The sequence below is a fragment of the Bidens hawaiensis genome, unplaced genomic scaffold (assembly GCF_021521415.1).
Source record: "Bidens hawaiensis isolate Kalapana, Puna unplaced genomic scaffold, B.hawaiensis_p1.1 tig00035059_1, whole genome shotgun sequence".
Classification (NCBI taxonomy): domain Eukaryota; kingdom Viridiplantae; phylum Streptophyta; class Magnoliopsida; order Asterales; family Asteraceae; genus Bidens; species Bidens hawaiensis.
In genome coordinates, this window is record NW_027505346.1 from 148791 (window position 1) to 171765 (window position 22975).

At 35.0% G+C, this 22975-nt stretch overlaps 3 protein-coding genes across 3 annotated transcripts; 1 reads left to right on the top strand and 2 right to left on the bottom strand.

Moving 5' to 3' along the window:
• Window positions 1-5653: 5653 nt before the first annotated feature.
• Window positions 5654-9018, bottom strand: LOC143612613 (U1 small nuclear ribonucleoprotein A-like). Its single transcript, XM_077086558.1, has 5 exons — window positions 8886-9018; window positions 8610-8782; window positions 6446-6539; window positions 6168-6244; window positions 5654-6064 (listed from the first exon to the last, which is right to left on the bottom strand). Exons 1-5 carry the CDS (start codon window positions 8974-8976, stop codon window positions 5771-5773), a joined length of 729 nt encoding a protein of 242 aa, XP_076942673.1. The 5' UTR covers window positions 8977-9018; the 3' UTR covers window positions 5654-5770.
• Window positions 9019-20203: 11185 nt separating this feature from the next.
• Window positions 20204-20707, top strand: LOC143612606 (uncharacterized protein At5g01610-like). Its single transcript, XM_077086552.1, has one exon. It carries the CDS (start codon window positions 20204-20206, stop codon window positions 20705-20707), a length of 504 nt encoding a protein of 167 aa, XP_076942667.1.
• Window positions 20708-22206: 1499 nt separating this feature from the next.
• LOC143612607 (uncharacterized protein At5g01610-like) lies at window positions 22207-22701 on the bottom strand. The gene has a single exon (XM_077086553.1). The coding sequence runs from the start codon at window positions 22699-22701 to the stop codon at window positions 22207-22209; it is 495 nt and encodes a 164-aa protein (XP_076942668.1).
• Window positions 22702-22975: the final 274 nt, after the last annotated feature.

Sequence of the window (22975 nt, forward strand, 5' to 3'; positions counted from 1 at the left end):
CTTAGGAAATCTCAAATAAACACCACAATGAAAAGGTTTTAATTCACGTGTCATATCTATATGACTAATTACAAATTAGCAACACCATTGGCCCAACACAAGTGTAAAGGATATTGTTAAGATGATTGATTTGGTTTTTGTTTTTTCGAGTGTGACAAAAACGTAAATAAGTAAAGCTGTGAGACAAAATACAAAGAAGTAGATCGCGATTTGGTGTTGTTTAGATGAGGCTTATTGTAAACACTTTACCGTAATTAACAAATTGTATAGCATAAAATTAGATACAAATATATTATTTGAAACTTGGTATTGTAATTTGAGATTTAACAGTCGATTATTATTTAGTAAATATTCTTTTGAATTTATGTTCGTTGCACTACACAATTTGGATGAAAATATCTTTTAAACAAGCTTTTGTGTTTCACCTAGTCTCTGCAGCAATTTACACGAATTAGAGCAAAACGCAATACTAAGTAAACACAAGTGATTAGATTACACAAACACAAAACAGAGACAATTGAGCCCTGTGTCACCCATATGAGGGCCATATAAAAAACTTGAATATTACATTGTGACAGAAAGATACGTACGCACAATTAAAAATGTTTGCAACGTATGAACTCCTACATTCACTGTTACGGTTATATCTTATAAGAAGGTAAGCAAACCCGTGTTGGAGAGGTAGAGTACGCGCAATAAACCGCTTGAATTCTTTGCACGTACCCTGCTTCTCCAACAAAGATTGGTCACCTGAATAGTAGTAGTACACTCAGTATATGTTTGAGATTATGGAGTGTGTTGGCATTGGGTGGATATGTTGGGTTGGGTATTTATAGGTGGATAAATAAATGGCAGAAGAGATGAATAAAGCACTCGAGTGTTTGTGTTGTGCCCCCACGGCACCATAATGATGAGATCACAATACACGCAGGCATGTGCGTATTGTTTTGTTTTGTTTTGTGGGTGGGTGGGATAACGTAATGCTACGTGTGTTTATTGCTTTGCGTGTTGAGCCCAATGTATTTGATTGCATATGTTGTGGGGGTGGGTTGGTTGGCTGGTTGGTGTCTTTTGGCTTTCTTCTCTTTCAAACCTTAATGCAAATCTTCAATTTTTATTTTTATTTTTATTTTTTTGGTTGCAAGCATAAATTGCAATTCAAGTGGTTGGAGTGCATAAATTGGGATTTGCTAGCCCTAAAAAAGTGTTGTTGGAGTACATAAGAGTATCCACAACATAGGTTACGTGAAATTTTCTGAGATTTTTAAATGAGTCAAATTCGGACGGGGAGCTATGTGGAGGCGGTCTAAAATGGAATCAATTTGTTTGAAATTTGGTGCGGCAGATGTGGTTTGTGAGAGTTTGAAATTGCATAGCATTGTCAATGTCGATGCTCTAAATCGGTATTATAGTTCATATTCGGGTGTAAAGTTTTGAATTGGGATGTGCAACTAGGGATGAGCAAATGGTTCCGAATACCAGTACCAAATGGGTACCGTCGGTATCAACATTTTGAGGTTTCGAGATCAGTACTACGATTCGGTACGATCTCGATATTTTCCCGAATTTTTGTTTTCGTTGCTGGTACCGAACCGGTAGTGTACCGAGTATTTTTGCTACCCGTACCCATATTTGGCAATTTTCGGTGCTGGTATTTGAGCTCATCCCCGCGTGTAACCATCAAAGTATAAAGTACTACTTGTAATGCAAAATGCAAAAGCGTTTTAGAGGAGAGGAGTGACAACGAGGATTTAAGGTTGCTCATGCGATAAATTATGAAAAAAAGGACTAGCATTTTCTAACATCAACATGAATACTCTTCATCTTATGTGATTTTCCTTATACAAGTTAACTCGTTAGTTTAGCCTTACACTCTTACCTCTCACATGCAGGTACCCATGAGGGGTATAGGTGAATTTGTGAGGTATACATATAACGAAGATTATACAAGATAACAAAAAAGTTTTTATTATCATAACAATTCAAAAAATCGTACATATTAGAAATTCAATTGAAGCGTATAAACATGTCCAAAAAAAACTAAGTTAAGTAAAGTGTTAAATGCTGAAAATTTTAAAAAGTTTTCTTTGATTTATATGCAATTTGTATATTACTAAACAAATTCGTAGCATTAGCAGGATTATCGGTGACGATAATGCACGATAATGCATTTATATACTTTGTGGGCTGTTAATCTTGTGTGGACTAGTAACCTTAGGTTAAAATAATTTAATAAAAAATGTTATGTTTTGAAATTGGAATTATGAATCTATAATAAAACCCATTTTATAACTATTTGTATGAGATTTTTATAATGAAAATAAACTTAAAAGAGTATAAAAAATAATGCGCTTAAAGTACATAGATGATGAAGTCACAGACACATGTTGGAGTGGAGTATTGGAGTCAGTAGTGTAGTGTTGGAGTAAAAATAAATTAAATAGGGTGGGGGTTTGGCGTGTGAGGCAGAGCTGCATTGGATTATTACTATTATTGGTACCAATCCTCTGATGGTACTATTGCTATTGCTGATGGTACAACTAAATGCTTCACTGCACAACTTCCGATCATACCCTCAACCTCCATATTTCAACATTACCTGAGGCATCACCTTTGACTTGTGTTATATATGTAATCAAGAGACAGCTACATGACAAACAGATCCTCCCACTTTTCATTTATTTTTTGCGTCATTGTCTTATAGTTTGTATACATCAAATTGAATTATTGGATACATTCAAGTGCTTTTCAAATTTTTACAACTAAATTTTGATATATAAAAGCCTCTATAACTTGTTTGAATTCAACGTCTTCATGAAATTAAAGAGAAACACTAGCTACTAACACGCTTGTTAGGCTAAAGGGTATGGATTAGCGCGCACCCTCCACTGATCCGTTGTGACAGCCCCTCATTCAAATGAGGCCGGTGAACACCGCCCCCTGCCCGTCTTATATCGCTAGTGACTTGATGGTGGTCACGTGCATCACTGGCCAATTAGATTTTTTGTTTTTCAATTAAATATAATATTAAATAATAAAATTGTGGAGAATGATGGAGAATGAGGGGAATGATCCATACCTCTAGTTGAATGGCGAGGAAGAATGAGGGAAGCAAAGTTGACTTGGTGCAAACGTAACGAATAAGAAGAAATAGTTGAAATGAACCATACCCTTTAGCCTTACATACGTCAGGGCTATGTATATGACTTCTTAACTTGAATGTAATGCATACTTTTATTGACGTGTGCTAAGTAGTCATATTTTTATGATTTTCTATAATACAAAATTAGTTTAGGTCTTCATTATTGTAGATATGGAATGCAAATTTATCAAATTTTGACTCTTCATGAGGTAACAAATTATTAAAATAATATCATAAGTATTAAGAATTGTAATAATTTTATTTATATACTATATTGGATCTAATAATTTTATAAAGTTAAAATAAATATTGTATTTTTGCAAAATTATATCATCACTCTATTAATTGTTTAGAAAAAATAGAAGTTGCTACATACTCTTTACTTGCAAAGTAGTTATGTTGACAAGACTACCTTACTATTTGTTCATATAATATAAAATTCTTAACAACACGGATCTTAAACAGTTACCCTTTTCCCTTGGATGCTTTTAATAGATGGATAATGAAGTAACGATACGTTATCATCATCATGCTTGATTTAAAGGGATATGATATTTGTACACCCTCTCAAAACTCACACACCCTACATACGATCGGTATAGGGGTTATACGATCGTATGAAACCCCACATGAAAGGGTGTGCGGATAAGTCAAAGGTGTGTAGATAACCAGAGCCAATATAAGATTGTAATGAGATCAATAGATGAGGTTAGAAGAACCCCTACATGCTTAACCCAAAAAATATAAAGATGATGTGACTGTTTTAGTAAGTGGAGAGATGTGCATTGAGTAAAAACTAAAAACAATAGGAGAGGACGGTTTAACCCAACCCATTTACCATATATAGATTTTATAAGCTAACGTTTGTTTTTATGCTATTTTTCTACTAAATTTGTAAATCTATTAAAATATAACAAACATATAAAGTTTTTAACCCGTGACCTAACGGTCTAGTGGTATGGTGTTCACCCTTACAAAATAGAGGCAGTGGGTTCAAATCCTTGTAGGTGCAAGATTAGGGGATTTTGGTGAAAATAAATTTGATGTTCAAAAAAAATATACATATGTGGAAGTTTAGAACTAATGTGGATTATCCGTGTGCTATGGTTATATTGCAATTTTTTCTCAAAGTTTCATTAAATACAGATTTCGACCGATAGTTTGCAAATGGGTAACATGAATGGTCCATAAAACGGGTGATCGTCTATTTATGTCATGAGGTCACTCTATCTGCCCCCCACGTGAGGGCATTTTTTGTCATTTCACCTTCTCTTAGAGTAAACAATACAAATAATCCCTATTTCTCACTTATCGATTTAAGTGGTTTCCCTCTAAATAAACTCTTTTGTTTTGAAGTTACAATCACCTGCAAAGGTTTACATTCAAAGATACGGTTTGCCCATTAGATGTTCGAGCACTGCATTGTAAGAACTTTACAGTATGCTTTTATGCTCTTCAGTTTCGACATTTTATCCTAATGGAACACGTTTTTATGTTTTCTTTCCGTAACGTACATAGTGTCACCTGGGTTTGTTCTCTTCAAATATTCATCATGGGGTTTCTTTAAGACCTCCCCTGGAAGAAGGTATAAATATCAAATATGGTAGGTCAATTTTCATTTATTTGTTGAATATTGATGAATAATTTATTGCATGAAATAGATTTTATTATGCAGGAGTCAGGGTTGATTGACAAGGAAAAAAACTGTAATTTCATTTTACAATTAACAATTCTAGGAATAAAGTTAAATTTCGGTTTATCAGATTTTGGCAATGACCATTATGTCATAAATTTGGGTTAATATGCAAGAAAAGGAAACAAGCTTATAGATGTTTACATAAAACATAGTGAAACTAAACTAAAAACTTCAAGTTCTCACAATGTTGTAAAGTTGTGATTAAGAAAAAGGACAACATGTGAGAGTATATTATGAAGATGATCATTGTTAGTGTCATCAAGGGGATTGGTAAGTGTAACAGGCCATGGATACAACTGCCACATGCTTATTTGATGGCATAAAGGCTGAAGCAACAAAGCACATGCCTTGTGGAATAGTGACAACATATACTAGGTTGGTGGTCCTTGGAATGACCAATGTGTTGCCAATGTTGTAGATAGGGCGTGTACTTGTGGAAAGCACGAGTTCACAGGATTACCACGTAAGTTAATAGGGATACGACTCGTAGGTTGCTCCACCATAATCCCGGATACATCCTTGATACATAATGCTTACTAGAACCTTGAGAAATGTGTATTTCTTCGATACCGGTCTAATCAATAGGAAGAACATGTAGCCAAATTCATGTGATGATCAATGACAACGCTGTTTCTGACTTTCTGTTGTCGGTAAAAAAATAAAATCCAGCATAATCATGTCAATTACACAATTATTTTTCACAAGCATCCATACAACATTTCAATGACTTAGGTCGTCCTACACGCCCACCATGCAACACCACACAACCCAACATGCGGCAAATTAAAGAGCTAATTACACGAATTGAAAAGTAAGGTAGTAATAAAACTTTGACAAAATAATTTTACAACAATACAAGTCATAAAACCCGGAAAAATATCTAACATTCGACGATTTACTAGCAATCAAAGAAACAAAAACAAGCAAATGGTCTACTTCTTAGCATAGGTGATCAGCATAGGGCTTTCAGGACTTATCTTAAAACCTTGAAGGCTATGCATAGCAACAGTTGCCTGCATCTCATCTCCATACTCGATAAAAGCAATCCCTGGTTTAGCTTCCACCATTCTTACTTCCTTGAATCCTTGGTGCTGCCCAAACAGCATTTGCAGCATCATAGATGATGTTTGATGAGGAAGATTTTGTATGAACAATATGCTGTTTGGTGGAGCCGGTGCCTCTGGCATCCCGGATTTAGCACTGCCCGGATATGGTATTTGTGATAACTGCACAAAAGTGTAAAATTTGTGATTTTGGGGTTATATGTACGTAGTACTCATGTAAATAATTAGAAAAAGAAAGTGTTAAATTAAAATATTAATCAATTACCAGAGGGGCAGCACCATATGCAGGATTTACACCTGCTGCTGCTTGATTAGCATCATGTTGGCCCTTTCTTTTCCTTCCTATTGCATAAAACATATATATTATAGCAGTAGGAAAAGAATAAACATGCATATAAAAAAATTTGATGACCGGAACAAATAGACAAAAGTTACAAAAGTGTCTCATAGTCACGTAATTATGAACATTGTCATTACGGTTAGACCAAACTAAATAAAACTAACTACCATAAGACCATATATTAATAGTCACAAATAAGTTACCTTTATCTTCATGCCTCTTTCGTCTTTCCCGGGGTACAAAAGTGCCATCTGCTTTTGCTATGATATCTGATTTTGTTTTAGCATATTGTATTCTCTGTGATCATCAAAGTAGAATGATGCTTATATAAATAAAATAAAATGTTGATTATAAAACGAGTATTACATGCAAAGAACTGACGACTCATAGACCATCTTTTGTCTGTGTAAATTAGTGAATGAGTAATATTTCATTAACCAGTAAAAACTGCACAATCAAACAGCATGTGTGTATGCAAATGATGCATACTTTTTAAGTTTTTTTAATTAATTTTATGGGGGAAAAAAATTCTAGAGAAGCTAGAGACCGTGACAAGATAATACACTAATCATCATTACAAAACCACTCACGTAAAAAATAAAGGCAAAGACAATGTGATGATTCTTTGATTAAAACAAGAGGTAAAGTTTGACATATAAATATATAATGTTGATGTGGACATGACTACAGCTTCAGTTATTGATATTATTAAAATTATTATCTTGAATAGAATGCAAATCAAAATGCATAATGTAACTTTCTAAATGAATTTAAAAAAGAAAACAATCCATTTAATTCTACCACTGTGAATCACAGTTCTAGCTTAATTAAACACCAACATAAAAACATAGGGGTGCACTTAAAGTAAATAAAATAAAAGCTGACTAATAAGCTATTTTACAAACACGGGGCACATGTCAATGCGTCATACATATATGTTAATTAAAAATCTTATAAACAAGTACATATGAAAGTGTATAATGTGTTGTATACGTACATTAGATTTGTCCTTAACTTTATTTGTTACTTGTACATAGTGTATTTGCAACAGCAAATTATACTTTCTCTAAACTTAGAATCAACGCATACTTCTAATTTAAGCTTTTTGTTTATGAATAAATTCGAGTTAAAGACCAGAATGATTTATGTTTTGTGTGCATTGTCTTCAAATAGCATTTTGTGCAAGTTCATAGTTATTCCCAGCAAAATAAGCTTTCTACTAATAAACAGACCTTCAAGTTGCAGCTAATTTGAGAACATCAACATAAAAAAAAAAAAAAAGCATAATCGCCCACATCAAACTTTCTTTGAGAATTTGTAGCACATATGCACTACCTTGTACCAACACCTAGAAAAGAATGTTAAAAGCGATAAATTAATTTTTAATTTTTAAAATTGAGTTGCCAAAAACAAATATTTAGTCTTATATCATATAAACTTCCACTACTGCAATCTAGCCAATAACTAGCAGGAAAAAAAAATGCACTCTTCTGATACACCAACATCATAACTGATAATAGAAATAAGCATCTCAAACATAGTCTAACAGCAACAGTGCAACCCCAAGTCACCAATTACACCTCACTCGCGTCAAAATTTTCCTCTGTTTTACAGCCCATGTCTAGTTTTCATTAGAAGCTATTACACTAACAAGCCACTGTTAGAATATAGTTTCTAATTTTCCAATCTCTATAATCTAGATATCTAATATAATTATTAAAAGTAGTTAAAAAACCTTCTGTTGAGCAAACAATACCATCACGGTTTGTTTCAATTAATTTTTTACAGTATTATTTATCAGCATTAGCATGAGTAATCTCCTTATCGTATTAACTCAAAGAGTAGAAACAAACATGTCTAGTACATACCATTTATCAGCTTTCTAATCCTGTCAGAATATTTAAACTTTTGTCATTACGGGGGTGTTTGGGATAGCTTATTTTCACCAACTTATAACTTATTAACTTCCTGAAAAGTAATAAGGTGTTTGGGATTGCTTTTGATGTGAGATGGAAAAGTTAATAAGTTACACTTTTGTAGCTTATTAACTTAATGAAAAATCATAAGGAGGTAAAATAAGGAATCCCAAACACCCCCTACGTATAACAAATTATGGGCCCGTTGCAGCATATTACGATGAGACATTGAGAACGTTTGAAATTGCTGAATAAACTTGTTTACGTCTTAAAAAATCAAATAAGCAATCACAAACACCATCTGAACGGTATCAAGACGCCAATAAGCAGTTCTAACTAGTCCTAAGGAAACAATATGCATTCATGGTTCAAGTTAAATTCAGACCTAATAACCTACAATGTTATAAATTATTATTATTATTATTATTATTATAAACAAAGAAGACAATACCATGGGTTTGTCGTAAAACGGAAAGCCCTGCATCTGCTTGAGAGCACTGGTGGCAGAAGCAGCATCCTCAAAAACAACCCAAGCTTGACCCTTGTGTTTTAGGGTTTTGAAAGCAAGTATCTCCAATATTTTACCAAATTGCGAGAACACAGCTTGCAGCGATTTCTTTAACTCTAATTCAACACATTAAAGATTAATTAATTTATTATAAAAGGATTAGGGCAAAAGGTTGTTTACAGGATGTAAAGAGTGGTTAGTAGTTTGATAGTACTGTACCGTCAAGTTTGATTTTTTCGTTGAGATTGTTGATGTAAATGGTGTTGTTCGGAGGAGTAGTCTCGCCGCCCACCTTCGTCATCTCCGCCATTGTTAAGTTAATCAACAGCTATAACAATGGAGACGAGGTTTTTTACCAAACGAAAACTATGAATCAGTAACGGGCTTAATATTATTATGATTCGGTTCTAGTGGCCCAAATGTTTGTCATCAAAATGATCCAATCGTTGTTCTAAGCCCAAATAGTAATTAACATGAGTAGGGACTAGCCGGTAACCGGAAGCTAATAGCTGTAGCTAGTAGCAGGTAGATGTAGTTTTTTAATATATTTAGGTGTTTGGCAGAGTAACTTGAACTTTTAATAAAACTAGTTAGGTGTCTGAGCGGTGCGGTGGAGTAGGAGCGCAATCTGACATCAACCGCATAATCAGTATCGGTACATGATTCACCTGATGATAGTGCACACATAATGGCGAATTTAAACATGTAATTCGTGCAAAAGCAGTACGCATGTAATTGGTGGCGAAAATCAAGAAGATAATTTTTTAAACCAAACTGTTTTGATCCGAATCTCGTTCCGACTCAACACTGCTCTAACTTGAAACATGTTCTGACTTGACCCCTTGCGACTCAAAACCGTATCGACACAAACCGACTAAATTAACCATTTTTGTATAGACTCGTTCCGACCCTAATTTGGTCTTACACATTACCCGAGCTCGCTTGACTTGACTTGTTACCAACCAGCAATCACGAAATATGTTAATTTTTTAAAGTTAAAGAAGTATAGCTTAAAAAGAATAAAATGCTCATTTTTATAATGTAACTAGGGTTAGAACCCGCGCGACAAAAGGAAAAAAAAACCTAAAGTTTTCGGGCATGTGACAGATGATAAAACCGTTGACGTTCGAAAATCCTAGCCCAGCTTCTTCTATCAAACAAAGTTGACTAAAAAGTCAATTATGTGACTTCACCAAACATCAAAATGCAGTAAAAAACCAACATATCACTCTTGACTTTTCTTTAACATAAACACTACTCTGCAAGTGTGCATCCAACTTCGCTTACAGAAAAGCATCCTTTTGGAGCAATTTCAATACATCATTGAGGTTATTCAGTTTGACATCATTATAATCCATAAAAATCTCTATTGTTCTAAACTCATACCACTCATTCGTTGCTGATGTGCACCATAGCCACCATATACTTCAACTGCACCATGCATGCTTGGTGTTTGCATAACCTGCCCATATCCACCATAAAATTGACCACTACAGTATTCAGCTCGTCATTGGTTCCAAAAAATATGTCTCCACTGCAAATTTCATATAGCAAATTAAAAACTAATTTATATCATGCTTAATAATATAGTGTACCTCTAAATTGATATAATTAATGTGTGCTCATTTACTAAAACAACACCTGCTTGTTTTCTAGATTGCGACCCCAAACAGTTTGCTTCCCTATTTCAGCCTTGTTCAGGTTTTGCAATAACTCTTCAGCGTTGGCTCTACCGACAGATGCCACACAATGTTTTGCAAAGTACTAAACGAATAAAACTTAAAATCGAAATCACAAAAAACATAAATAAAATAAAATTTAGTAACCATTATCTAAACAACTTGACATAAATACTCTTAATTGAACACCTGCATTAAAAATTGAAGAATGAAAATCACAATGAAATTACCATAATAGCCTAGTAAATAACATATCACCATGTATGTTATCTTCAAATAACCTTTGATTGCCATCTGTGGGCTTTTAGCCCTGGCATTTCTTCGAACACCTGTCGGGCAAGAAATGTGGTCTAAAAAACATACAATAACAAACATTAAACAAATGATGCTGAAAATAAAACTGCATAAAGCAACCATTTGACTTTCTAAACCATGGATAGAATCAAATCTAATTACAAAAAACCCTAATTAAACGAAACTCATCATAGTCATTTCCATCAATAAGTCAGCGCCGCCAAAAATGCACAATTCCTCATTTCCTTCACTGACAATATTCGTACAGCGTTTGAGACTCAGATATTCGTTATGTTGCAACACATGTTGCCATTCCAAATAATGGACTATCGTCACAACACAGAAAGATTTCAAAACAGAACCCAACAACAGTATCATCAAGTCAAACATGGAATCAAACTAAAGGGCAAAGATTCAACCTTCAATACTAAAATAAAACTTAGGGTATACAGCTAAATTAATTTATAATACTTTGGTAAGCCAATCTCAATTTTTAGAATATGTGAGCAAGATTTGATCCACCTTCTTGTTCATTTGAAAACAGTATGCAACTTTTGCATAATTTACACAAACTTCACGGAATATCATAGAAGACGTTACAACAATCTATGCAGCAAATACAATCATACAAACACCAGTAGCACAGTAATAAACAAACAGTGAATACCACGGTTCATCAAGCTACAAAACCACCAGCCACCACGGACGTTAAAGCCGCCAACAACAACGGTCATCAAGCCACAATTGAATATCAAGCAAGCCCACGCCCCCACCCAACGTCAGGGACAATTTGGGGTTTTACGTCACAAACCCTGACCCACCGCCACCATACCATCAGACCATCGATGCATGGCAGATGGTGTCAGCCATGATGACTCGGCAAAAATCGAATCGGAGCCGGAACAGTCACCTCCGGCCACCACGATACAACACTGCCATAAAGCTGGTGGATAGTTGGTATCAACAGAGAGAAGGAAGTTGGCTATGACATCGAAAGCTACTTCACCGGAGACAGAGAAGCAAAGGGTCATCAGAGCAGTGAACAAAGGCCCGGAGATCAATAGAGTAAAATAAGAATAAGAAAAAGAAAATAAAGAAAGAAGAAGACGTGTGTAAACTTAAAAGACGCCAGATGTAAAGGTAAAGACACGTGCAAGGAGAAAAACCATGAGGGATATGTACAACTACCACAATAGACAATACAAACATGTAAAGCCTATTTTCAAACAAACAGTAGAAATGTGTGTGTCAACAACTTTGAAATTTAATATATATAATAATATTTTTAAAAAATATTAACTTGCGAAAAAATTATAACCTCTTAAAAGTTAATTGTGTAACTATTATATAAGTTAACAAAATTTATTGAAAGTCCAGGTATCAAACTTGTAAAATTTTAAATATAAAAGACACAAGCTTTTTCTCAACGTTAGTAGTATTGTTCAAATTTTAAGTTTTTTCTTATAAACTAAAAGTTTCAAGCACCTTTAAAGTTTTTTTTTTAAAGTGTGAATCTATAATTTTCTAAAAGCTCCCTATCAAACATACCCGCGGTCATGTACATAAAAACTGGTTATAGGCGATCCGGTTCGTATAGCGGTTCAGACATTTCACAACCAAATTGACTTTTTATTTATTTTTATTATTATTTTTCTTTTGACTAAAATCGGTTTTGTACACCTCTAAACAGACCTCGTGAACGGGTGGAGCTGGGTGGTATGGCAGGTCAGAATTGGTGCGAGTTAGAACGGGCCAAATTAAAATTCCGACTACAAAAAATCAATCAAAATTTAGCAAATTTGATTAATATGTTGTGTTGACCTTAGCCGGATGATAGCGGATCCTATAATTTTTATCAGTGGGGGCAAGAAACGAATCATGTCAAGACGAGTTAAGTCAAAACAACAAATACCATAAAATTTCAGTAATTTAAATCATAAATCGATGATTTATGTCTGTCGCATCTAGATGGCTTCAGATTCTGATGTTCATTATTTAATTAAACTTTGGATTTGGATATCAAAATTGCAAAAATATTCATTTAATTGTAAAGGCTAGAAGGAAGCTAGAGGGATTTAGAAAATGTTAAACTGTATTCCACGGGCTTTAAAGATTAATGAAAAGCCTGTTAGGAGATGAACTTTGGGCACTGTCTATTTTATTTTATTAGTAAAAAACACAAGCATTTTAATACAGTTGGATTCGGATGTTTGGATCATATGTTGTTCTTGGGCATCCGTCTCTATTCCCAATATACAATTATAACCATCACCGATAGAAAGTGTTTTTTTTGAATTTTTTTGAATGCCTGTATGGCACCTGGCCCCACTAAGATACAGTATTTCTTCTCCTTTCTCTCCTCTCTTATTCATCTCCTTCACAAACACATTTTTCATCTATTCGTTATCAAGAATCTTCCTAAACTATCTCTCCTTCACATCTCAAAAATCTTCTATTGTTGATGCTCTTACATATGGTATTGTATTTGAGTGCGACAAGCATTATTATAAACCAAGTCTAAAACCTACTTATTTTTACCCAAGTATTTGTAATTTTGGGTTAGATATCACATTATCACACTCCTAAAGTGAACGTTATAAGGAATGAATATAACAATTTATAAAACTCCTAACATATTGTTGCGACATCCTTATTTTTAACCATGTTTGATTATATTATTTTAAAACCGACTTGTGTGATAGTGTACAGCTTATCAAAGCACGCGCGTCACGCACACCTGCTTCAAGATTTTGTTTTTTATATTTTTAACTACAGCTTGGTATAAATTTCTTTTTCTTTTCGCTATAAATACCAATGACCCAATGCACATATGTGTAGTATAAACGAGCCTTATAAAATTGTAACACCTCGTGGCAACTCTTTGCTATTAGATGATAGTTCTATTTTTTATTAGATAGTTTACAAATTTAATGTTAACTGGTATTTAGTCTACAAATTAGTGTTAAGTAAGCTGGTGTTTTCATCCACGTTTTACTTAGTTTTGTCACTTTCATCCTAAAAACCATTTTTTTTACCGTAATTGTCCCTAAACGTTAAGCGTAAATGTTTGTAAAGTAAAAATAAACTTAAATAGCAAATACCCTTAATTTAATGGGAAAAAGTTTACATAGGATCTAATAGCCTAGTAGCCTAGTGATATGGTAGCATCCAATATTTTAAAAACAAATGTGGTGGGTTCAAATTTTAATAAGATTGTGTGTTGTAGCTGAAGCTGGACTCTGAATTCATCAAATAATATTGTGCAATAAAGAGCTGACTGAGCACTCGCTGAAGTCAACGCTTAAGCTGTAAGGCCCCGAACCCGGTGACCCTACTTTAGCGTCGGATTTACTCATAAACACAGTTCTTCAAATCAGAGTTTATTAAAACTTTTCGCGGAATATAAAACATCAATCATTTGTTACCAAACATTAAATCTTTTCTTTGATACCATAACACAAAACTTTATATTTAAAACATCTTTACTTCTTTCTTCAGATGCCAGCCGTTCAATCCATGCCGTGTGTCATCCTCATGCTAACTCTATAATCAGCTCACCTGCGTGCATACTAAAAGTCAGCTACGCTGAGTGAGTTCTAGTTAATCATACAATATCATGCAATACCTTCTTACATACATACGTACTTAACCTCATAACTTTCTTTCATACACACATAAGTACTCATACCATCATTCTTACTTACATACTTTCTTTCTTACTTACATACTTTCTTTCTTACTTACATACTTTCTTTACATTCATAATCATACGTTTTAAAGAGCCTTTCGCCCTATAACCTCACAGATATTATAAGGGTCTGGTCCCTAGTTTTCGAATATTAGAAGGGTTCGATTCCCTAACATCACAGATATTATAAGGGTCTGGTCCCTATCATCACAGATATTATAAGGGTCTGGTCCCTAACATCACAGATATTATAAGGGTCTGGTCCCTATCATCACAGATATTATAAGGGTCTGGTCCCTAACATCACAGATATTATAAGGGTCTGGTCCCTTGGTTTTCGAATATTAGTAGGGTTCGATTCCCTCTTCATTACCATACAACCATACATCCTACCTCGAGTATTATTAGGGCTCGGTACCCTTTTCGTGACTATACAACCATACAACCGTCATTTCCTTCTTTTATTAACTTTATTACGTTCATATACATAAACATACATATCATACTTACCATATTTATAACGTTACAACCTGACAGTACGTACAATATCCGAAGATCGTTCACGTACCATCAAGCAATCATTCATACATATCACACATATCACATACCATTCGTGTACCTATACACACATACTTACATTATAACATAAGAACACTCTAGGCATTCTTTACCTCATTCATTAACAACCATACCCCTTGTCGTTACGTGCAATATCCGAAGATCGTTCACGCCCCGACAAGTATTCATTTGAACATTCATACATCTACGATATATAATATTCGTACCTTTATTTTTAACCTGACAGTACGCGCAATATCCGAAGATCGTTCGCGTACCGACAAACAGTCATTCATATCTATCACACATTTCACATATGAGATACACTTATCACTTAGGATAAATGTATTAACAACACATCGAGTATGCACACAGCCCCGAAAACATAACAAGGAATGGGGCTAGAAACTCACCTGAATACTGCTTCTTTTTCTGAGAGCTGTAAATCCCTTCTTTTACTGAGCTCGGCTAACTGTACAAGTTACACGTATCAATACTCGCCTGACCTAATCTGGTGGCCTAGTATTAGCTTACTTTAACTTATCGCTTTATAATTTATTTTCTAATCAAACTTGGCTTTAGGCGAAGTTAACCCTTCGGGCGAACTTAGCTTCAGGCGAAGTTAAACCTTAGGCGAACTTGGCTTCAGGCGAAGTTAAACCTTAGGCGAACTTGGCTTCAGGCGAAGTTAAACCTCAGGCGAACTTGGCTTCAGGCGAAGTTAAACCTCAGGCGAACTTGGCTTTTAGGCGAAGTTAAACCTCAGGCGAACTTGGCTTCAGGCGAAGTTAAACCTTAGGCGAACTTGGCTTCAGGCGAAGTTAAACCTTAGGCGAACTTGGCTTTTAGGCGAAGTTACCATTTAGGCGAAGTTGCCATCAGGCGAACTTGGCTTCAGGCGAACTTATCAGGCGAACTTGGCTTGCAGGCGAAGTTCATCAGGCGAACTTAGCTTGCAGGCGAAGTTCATCGCTTGAAGGCGAAGTTGCCCAGATGAAGGCGAAGTTGTCGCGCTGCAGATCTGTTTGCCCATAACTCCTTCGTTTCTTAGCCAAATAACTCGATTTTGGTACCCACGGAATCGTATGATCGGCGCCTACAAACCCTAACCATCAAATCGGCCTAAAATCGACGTTTTAGAGGTCCGATTTGGGCAGTTTGGGTTCGGGTCCGGTTTAACCCATCCAATCCTAACCATTTTCAGTAATATTAGCTTTGTTGGATATGTTCTTACCTTACCAACGCAGATCTATCAACAAAACCTCGGGTCTCGGCTCCGAATCTTGATCGGTTAGAATGTGTGTGTTTTGAGGGTGTAAGGAGTGTGTGTTAGGGAGTTTGGTGAGAAAATGAGATATTTTGGGATTTTGGGGGTATTTATATCCCTGAAATCCCATTCTCATTTAACCTATCTCAATTAACCCAAGTCCATAACCCACTTCCATTACCCGACATTAGCCCGACCCATACCAACTCCTATTCTTTTATTTATTCCCTGATAACCCGAGTAAACTTCCCATCTATTAATAAGTAATGTAATTAATATTACCTTTGAAATTTCGGGATGTTACAAACTTAACCCGAGTTTAAAAACAAATGTGGTGGGTTCAAATTTTAATAAGATTGTGTGTTGTAGCTGAAGCTGGACTCTGAATTCATCAAATAATATTGTGCAATAAAGAGCTGACTGAGCACTCGCTGAAGTCAACGCTTAAGCCGCTTGAGCCTGTTGGGTTCAGCCGTTCAGACGAACGGTGACTTCAGCAAATTTTATGATTCTTTCCTTTTATTTTGTTTTCGAAAATATTGAATAACAATATAAAATAAAAAATAAAAAATAAATTTTCTAATAAAAGAAAATAATATATAGCATTTTTTTATTTGTTAAACCATCTAATACAAAATTAGGCTAAGTAAAATAAGTTTGGATCAAAAACTAGGACAAGAATTATGTATAAAAATAAAGCTCATGCACGAATATGGTCAAGAATTAGGTCACACGTCTTCATCCCGTAGCTGCATCAATATGCTTCTTCCAAACAAGCCACCACATTCTTTTTTCCCCTCACCAATTCCAAAAAAAAAAGGAAAAATAAAAAAACCAGCAACAGCCCTTCACCAGCCAAGGCCAGGCTCGCCCCGGCTCGCGGAAGCCCCATCACGCCGCGGGAGGCCGTTGTTGTGTTCACCACCGACATGGCTAGCGCCAGCCACTCATAGCGCCTATAGCAAGTCCACAACGGATAGTATAAATACTCAGTGAACATTTGTTGTAAAAAAAAAAATTGGAATTACAGTTTACTCTAAAGTTAGACGATGTGTTAAGCATTCCATTTTTAATGGTAGCACGAGTCACAAGACTATAGGGCTTGACTTAGACTCAACCACAGCCATAGCGGTGGACGGTGGACCCGCACACCACACGAAAAATAACCGCCACATGGTATGTCCTCACCGCCGCCCCAAATCTTGCTTCGACACCTGTGCGTTCCTTTCGGTGCAATAATATAAAATATCATTGTATTCGCACATAAGATTTTTATTATTATTATTATTATTATTATTATTATTATTATGTTGGTTGCGTGATATGGACCTTGGTGGGCCACGTAATGTACACTGAACCTCGTTGCACTTGATCCAGCCCACTTTTAAAACCCTATTTCCCACCTTTATAAATACTCCCTTTCTTCTCTCATGCTATCTTCATATTCATCATCATAAACTTCCGAGAACCGTTGCAGCTACAGAAATTTCATTTTTTGAGGTTCTGTAGTTGCATCCATCAATGGCTAAAATTCTCTCGTCATTCATTGTTCAACACTTCTCTGTTGTTGCCAGGTGATTAATTTCACGTTAACTAAATTTTAATAAATTTATAACTTTTATTTTCTATATAATAATAATAATAATAATTAGGAGGTTCAGTTGTCAGCAAGACCCAAACCCGACACGAAACAAAACATGTTTGTTTTGGTTTAACTAACGTGACATATTTTAAAACAGGCTGGGTTCGGGTAGATCTGTTTTAAATCAAGTTGGGTTCGGGTTACCTCGTTAATCTGTTTTAGTTAATGAAAGAATCTTTTATAATTAAATATTTCAATCTATTTCAAGCTTTGCAATATTTTAAAAAAAATTATATCGAATATTCTTTTTAAAACATAGTCTAGTAGCCGTATGCGTGGCCTATGGGACTCTAAATTATGAAGAAAGTTAACGTTCCAAACAATGAAAAAAATGGTTTTAAAAGGTTCTATTATTTTATTTATAAGTCCGTTAAATAGGTTAAACTTTTAACACAAAAAATAATACTCTAGGTTGGGTTCAGGTCATGTTTCAAAACTTGTTAAACACCCGGCACATTTAACACCGGTTATAATAATAGTTATAATGTTTTGGATGGTTATTTTAGGCGTGGATACGCATCAGCACCTCAGGGAGTGGTATCGGAAGCCGCGAAGGGGGGCGTAATGGCGATGATGAAGAACGGAGGTGAGGAATCAAAGAAATCAACTGCGTGGATTCCGGACCCGGTTAGTGGCTACTACAAGCCAGAAGGGCATGGAAACCAGATTGATCCAGCTGAGCTTCGTGAGATGCTGTTGAAGCCCAAAACTAGGAAGGACTTTGATCCGAAAGTTGGATTGATTGATTTCCTTCGTTTAAATCGCAGTTTCGGGCTGTTGAACTGGGACGATTTGATTATATGCAGAAGGATGAATTGGTTCATGATTCTACATCTCTCAATATCTTTATCTTTATAATAATTAATTAATAATAAGTTATGTGTGCTAGAAACGTTGTATCGTTATCAAATGTTTACTGCTTTTCTAATTATACTTATGCTATTTGTGTTCTTTTATGTTCCACACATAACATATATGGTAGTTTACTCATGCAAATATGATTAGCTGGAATTTGTTTTCCACTAAATATGCACCGTTAAGGCGTTAATATCTAAGCTTTTATGCTGTTTTAATGAATCTTTAATAATCTTAGATTTTCCTTCTAATTACGAAAGCTGGAGTTTGTTTTAATAAATCTTTAACTTGATTTACAAATTTGATTCACAACGTTTCTCCAAACCATTCTTTTATAATGAAAATAGCAATTTGATTTTTTTTTTACTTTCTTAATTTTCTAATATTATCAACTAGGGATGAGCGCTTTCAGTAACGGTACCAGTACCGAATCGGTATCAAGTTTTTTAGTTTTCGGTATCGGTATAGTATCAGTATTTCTTAAATTTTGTACGAAATACCGGTAATACACCGGTACCGAACCGAATCAATATCAAATATTTCAATTTTTGGAACCGGAATTCTCGGGATCGGTACGGTATGTACGTTACCATCCCAAACACATCCCTATTATCAACCAATAACATGTAATCATGTGTTGATCATGTGTTGGGGTTGTATTAGCACTAAGGCCGTGGCAGAGTGGGTGATGCTGAAAACTGAAACATGCTTGGTCAGATTACATGTCACGTTCTGTTTCATGATTGGTAATTCTAAAAGGTGTATGACTACTATTTTTTCAGATATAAAGTTGCTAACTTTTGAAAAGAAATGACCAAGTCGATAATTTAGACTTATAGCATCCCCTCTATGTTGTATTTAACGGAATCGGTAACTTAAAACTGAAATTTTTTTGCATACCAAACGAGAATATTTTATATAATTATTTATCGGTAACCTTTTAATTAAGGGTGTGCATGACAGGCATTGACTAGTATGAGAGCCACTACTGTTTGTAATTTTGTAAAGGGAGATTTACATACATGCTCATTTATTTTAAAATTATAAAAAGCTAATAAATCATTTACACCATGGGTAGTCGTCATTTTGACCTCCTAAAACGCCCCCAACACCGCCCGGGGGCATTTTGGGCTTCTCTTTGGCCTTGCATTTTCTACAAAAAGCCACCCCATTTAATCCTTCAATTAAATATGTTTTTTTCCCAAAAACTCCAACCAATCAAATACGTATGTTATTTATATTTGATTTAATTTATAATAGTTGACTAATGATTGCAAAGGCATTGTATCACTACACCACTTTTTATAAAATGCCCCATTACTGGTTGGGACGTCACGTGTTACATAACACCCTTAGGTGGAGAGTTATAAATACAAGTGGTCTTAATAAGTTATCTATTTTGTTGGGATGCTATGTGCCGGTATTTACAAACACCTTAGATAAGGAACATAACAAATATGTGTCAAAACAACGTCTACAAACAAACTTGTTCTTTAAAACCAACATTAACATATTTAGGATTCAACTGAATCATCATTCATTTCATTTAAAACCATGTCTCATATAAAAAGCTACAATCTTCTAGCTCTCATCTTCCTCCTCTTCACCTCTGCCGCAATGGCTCAGGCACCGCCACATGTACCAACCGCATACGAAATACTACAAGAGTACGATTTTCCAGTGGGCCTGCTTCCAACAAACGTAACATCGTACACCCTGAACAGAGAAACCGGAGAGTTCCAAGTTAACCTTGGTACTATATGTGACTTTCCATACGATGGTTACGAAATAAAGTACAAACAAACAATTACTGGACTGATTAGACGAGACAAGCTAACAAAACTCAAAGGGGTTAGTGTAAAGCTTATGTTTTTTTGGGTGGAAATTGTGGAGGCTACTCGCGATGAAGGCGAGGTGGATTTCTCTGTTGGGCTTTTGTCGGCAGGGTTTGATGTTGATTCGTTTGATGAGTCACCGCAGTGTGGTTGCGGGTTTCATTGTGTTGGTTCGGAAGTTAAAAGCCGGGAAAACATGGGGAAGTTGTATTCGTCCATGTGAGTTTATGTTGTAAGGCTTTGGTTTGGTGTTACAAAACAGAATAATCAATAATGTGTCTTATTATATGTTAATAATCTTAGGTAATGGATATATATTATGTAAACTGTCATCCAAAAGATCTATGTAAAGGAAAAAAAAAAGGATTTATGTTATAAATACAGAAATTTAGGCCCATAGTCAGAGCCTGGCCTAATGTGTATGGGCTTTAGTTTACATGTATTCTAGAGTATAAACTTTTACAACGTCACTTAATTAAGTTAATAAAGAACTTAACTAGAAATAGGTTGTTATTAGAAACGACTTATATAGTTTTTCTGTGTAATGTTTCTATCTTTTAAACATGATTTAGTGCATTCACCACTAAACAAACCGAATGAATATAAGTCAATGAACCTCTGTGTATTGACCGATAATAATCACAACTTTAATAATCTTTTAAACAATGGTAATTACCTTTAGGCAAATTCGAAATAAATAATCTCAACTTTTGTGTATTGACCGGTAATAATCACAACTTAAAAATCACTACCAGTGGTCGCATCTTCCAACTATTTTTGTCTCAATGAATCTCTGTTAAAAAACACTTAAATCCGTTACATTTTTTCCCGAGTTTCAAACCGATGTTTCAGGGCTTTTGATCGGAAGAACGATACGATTCGACTGATCTAAAACTTATCTCGAAACGATGCCAAGGTGGGACCACTGGTAATGACTTTTAAAGTTTGGATTACTTATTTCCAATTTTCCTTACCTTTATATAGTTGATTTTGTCTCGGTAAAATCTTGAAATAAGTAGAACTTAAACGAGCACAAACCAGAGTTGGAATCTAAGTTGTAGCTAATTTAATAACAAGCTCAAACTCGAGCTTTATATATCGAACTTGACTAGAGTCGCGATGCTAAACATACCTATTATTTATATATATACACTGATTTTATTTTATTTAATAAATAAGTAATTACATAATAAATAACATCTATGTATATAAATAAAATAATAAATTTTATGAAAGTAACCGAATCAATCCTGAACCGACCTTGAGCTTTAAACAACATAGAAGCTCAAAATGAGCCAGGCTCGAACTATCGTGAATTGAAAGAGCCGACCTTATGCTCAACCGAGCGCGCGCGGGCTTGGCTCGTTTACACTTGTAGGTATGAGACTTGGATGACCAAAACATGTTCATATCTATCCCATAGTAATCAATCTGGTAAAGGTGTTGTCACTCCCTCTATACCTAAGGTTAGTATCCAACTCTCGATTTGACTCTTTTACTCTTCAGATTAATTTAACACCATCTTTAACCATATAATGTAGACTGTACTACAAAGGTGAAATGATATTTATATCAACCAACAACCAGACCCATGAAATAAACAAGATCAAGAGCTTCAATAACTAATCATATTTTTCTAAACCAAATTGCAAAAGTAGTACAAAACCATCTATAAATCCAAATCAAATATACGAAACTTTATTCATGAATCATGACACGAAATCAATAAGAAGACATCAAAAAATCATCCAAAAACAATTCGTTACAATCAAATCCACAGCCACACTGCGGCGACTCAACGAAATTACTTATCCCGAATCCAGCCGACATGATCCCAACCGAGAAATCAATCTGATCGCCATGTCGACTCACCTCCACAATATTCAACCACACCACCAATATCTTAACATTAATTCCCTTCAAATTCCTCAGCCTCCCTTTCTCTATAACACCGCTAATCGTTGATTTATATCTAATATCATATCCTTGAATTTTGAACGAACATGTTTCTTTTAAATACGCCTTAAATGCGCCTGTGTTTTTGTTTAGCTCATAGCCAGTGACACCCTTTGGAAGAAGGCCTACGGGGAAATCGTATTCCAAAAGCTCGTCATAGGCCGTTGGAGTGTCCGATGCGGTCGAGGAGAATAGGTGAATAAGGAGGAAGAGTAACGGAAGAAGAATTACGTGTGTTTGCCGGACATGATCGGATCTCATCTTGATTTAGTCAACTCGTTATGTCTGTAACTCGTATTTATTGGAGTCGCCAATAAAATATGAGATTCTCCTGCTCCTGTTTTTTTTAGTATTATTTTGTTTGATAAAAACTAAATCAAATAGTTTTATCCTAAGTTTTATCTAACAATTTTTTTAATTAATATCATGTTTATGTGATAAAATCATAAAAGAGTTTTTAACTTATGATTTTGGAATGCCACTTGATCAATATTTTTGTAAGCATTTTTACAGGAAGGTTAATTTTAAAAAAGTT

Coding starts and splice junctions, on each gene's coding strand:
- LOC143612613 (XM_077086558.1), bottom strand. CDS start 8,976: ATGGCGGAGATGACGAAGGTGGGCGGCGAGACTACTCCTCCGAACAAC. Junction 6,540..8,609: donor CGTTTTACGACAAACCCATG/GTATTGTCTTCT, acceptor TGATGATCACAG/AGAATACAATATGCTAAAAC. Junction 6,245..6,445: donor AAAGAGGCATGAAGATAAAG/GTAACTTATTTG, acceptor TTTATGCAATAG/GAAGGAAAAGAAAGGGCCAA.
- LOC143612606 (XM_077086552.1), top strand. CDS start 20,204: ATGTCTCATATAAAAAGCTACAATCTTCTAGCTCTCATCTTCCTCCTC.
- LOC143612607 (XM_077086553.1), bottom strand. CDS start 22,701: ATGAGATCCGATCATGTCCGGCAAACACACGTAATTCTTCTTCCGTTA.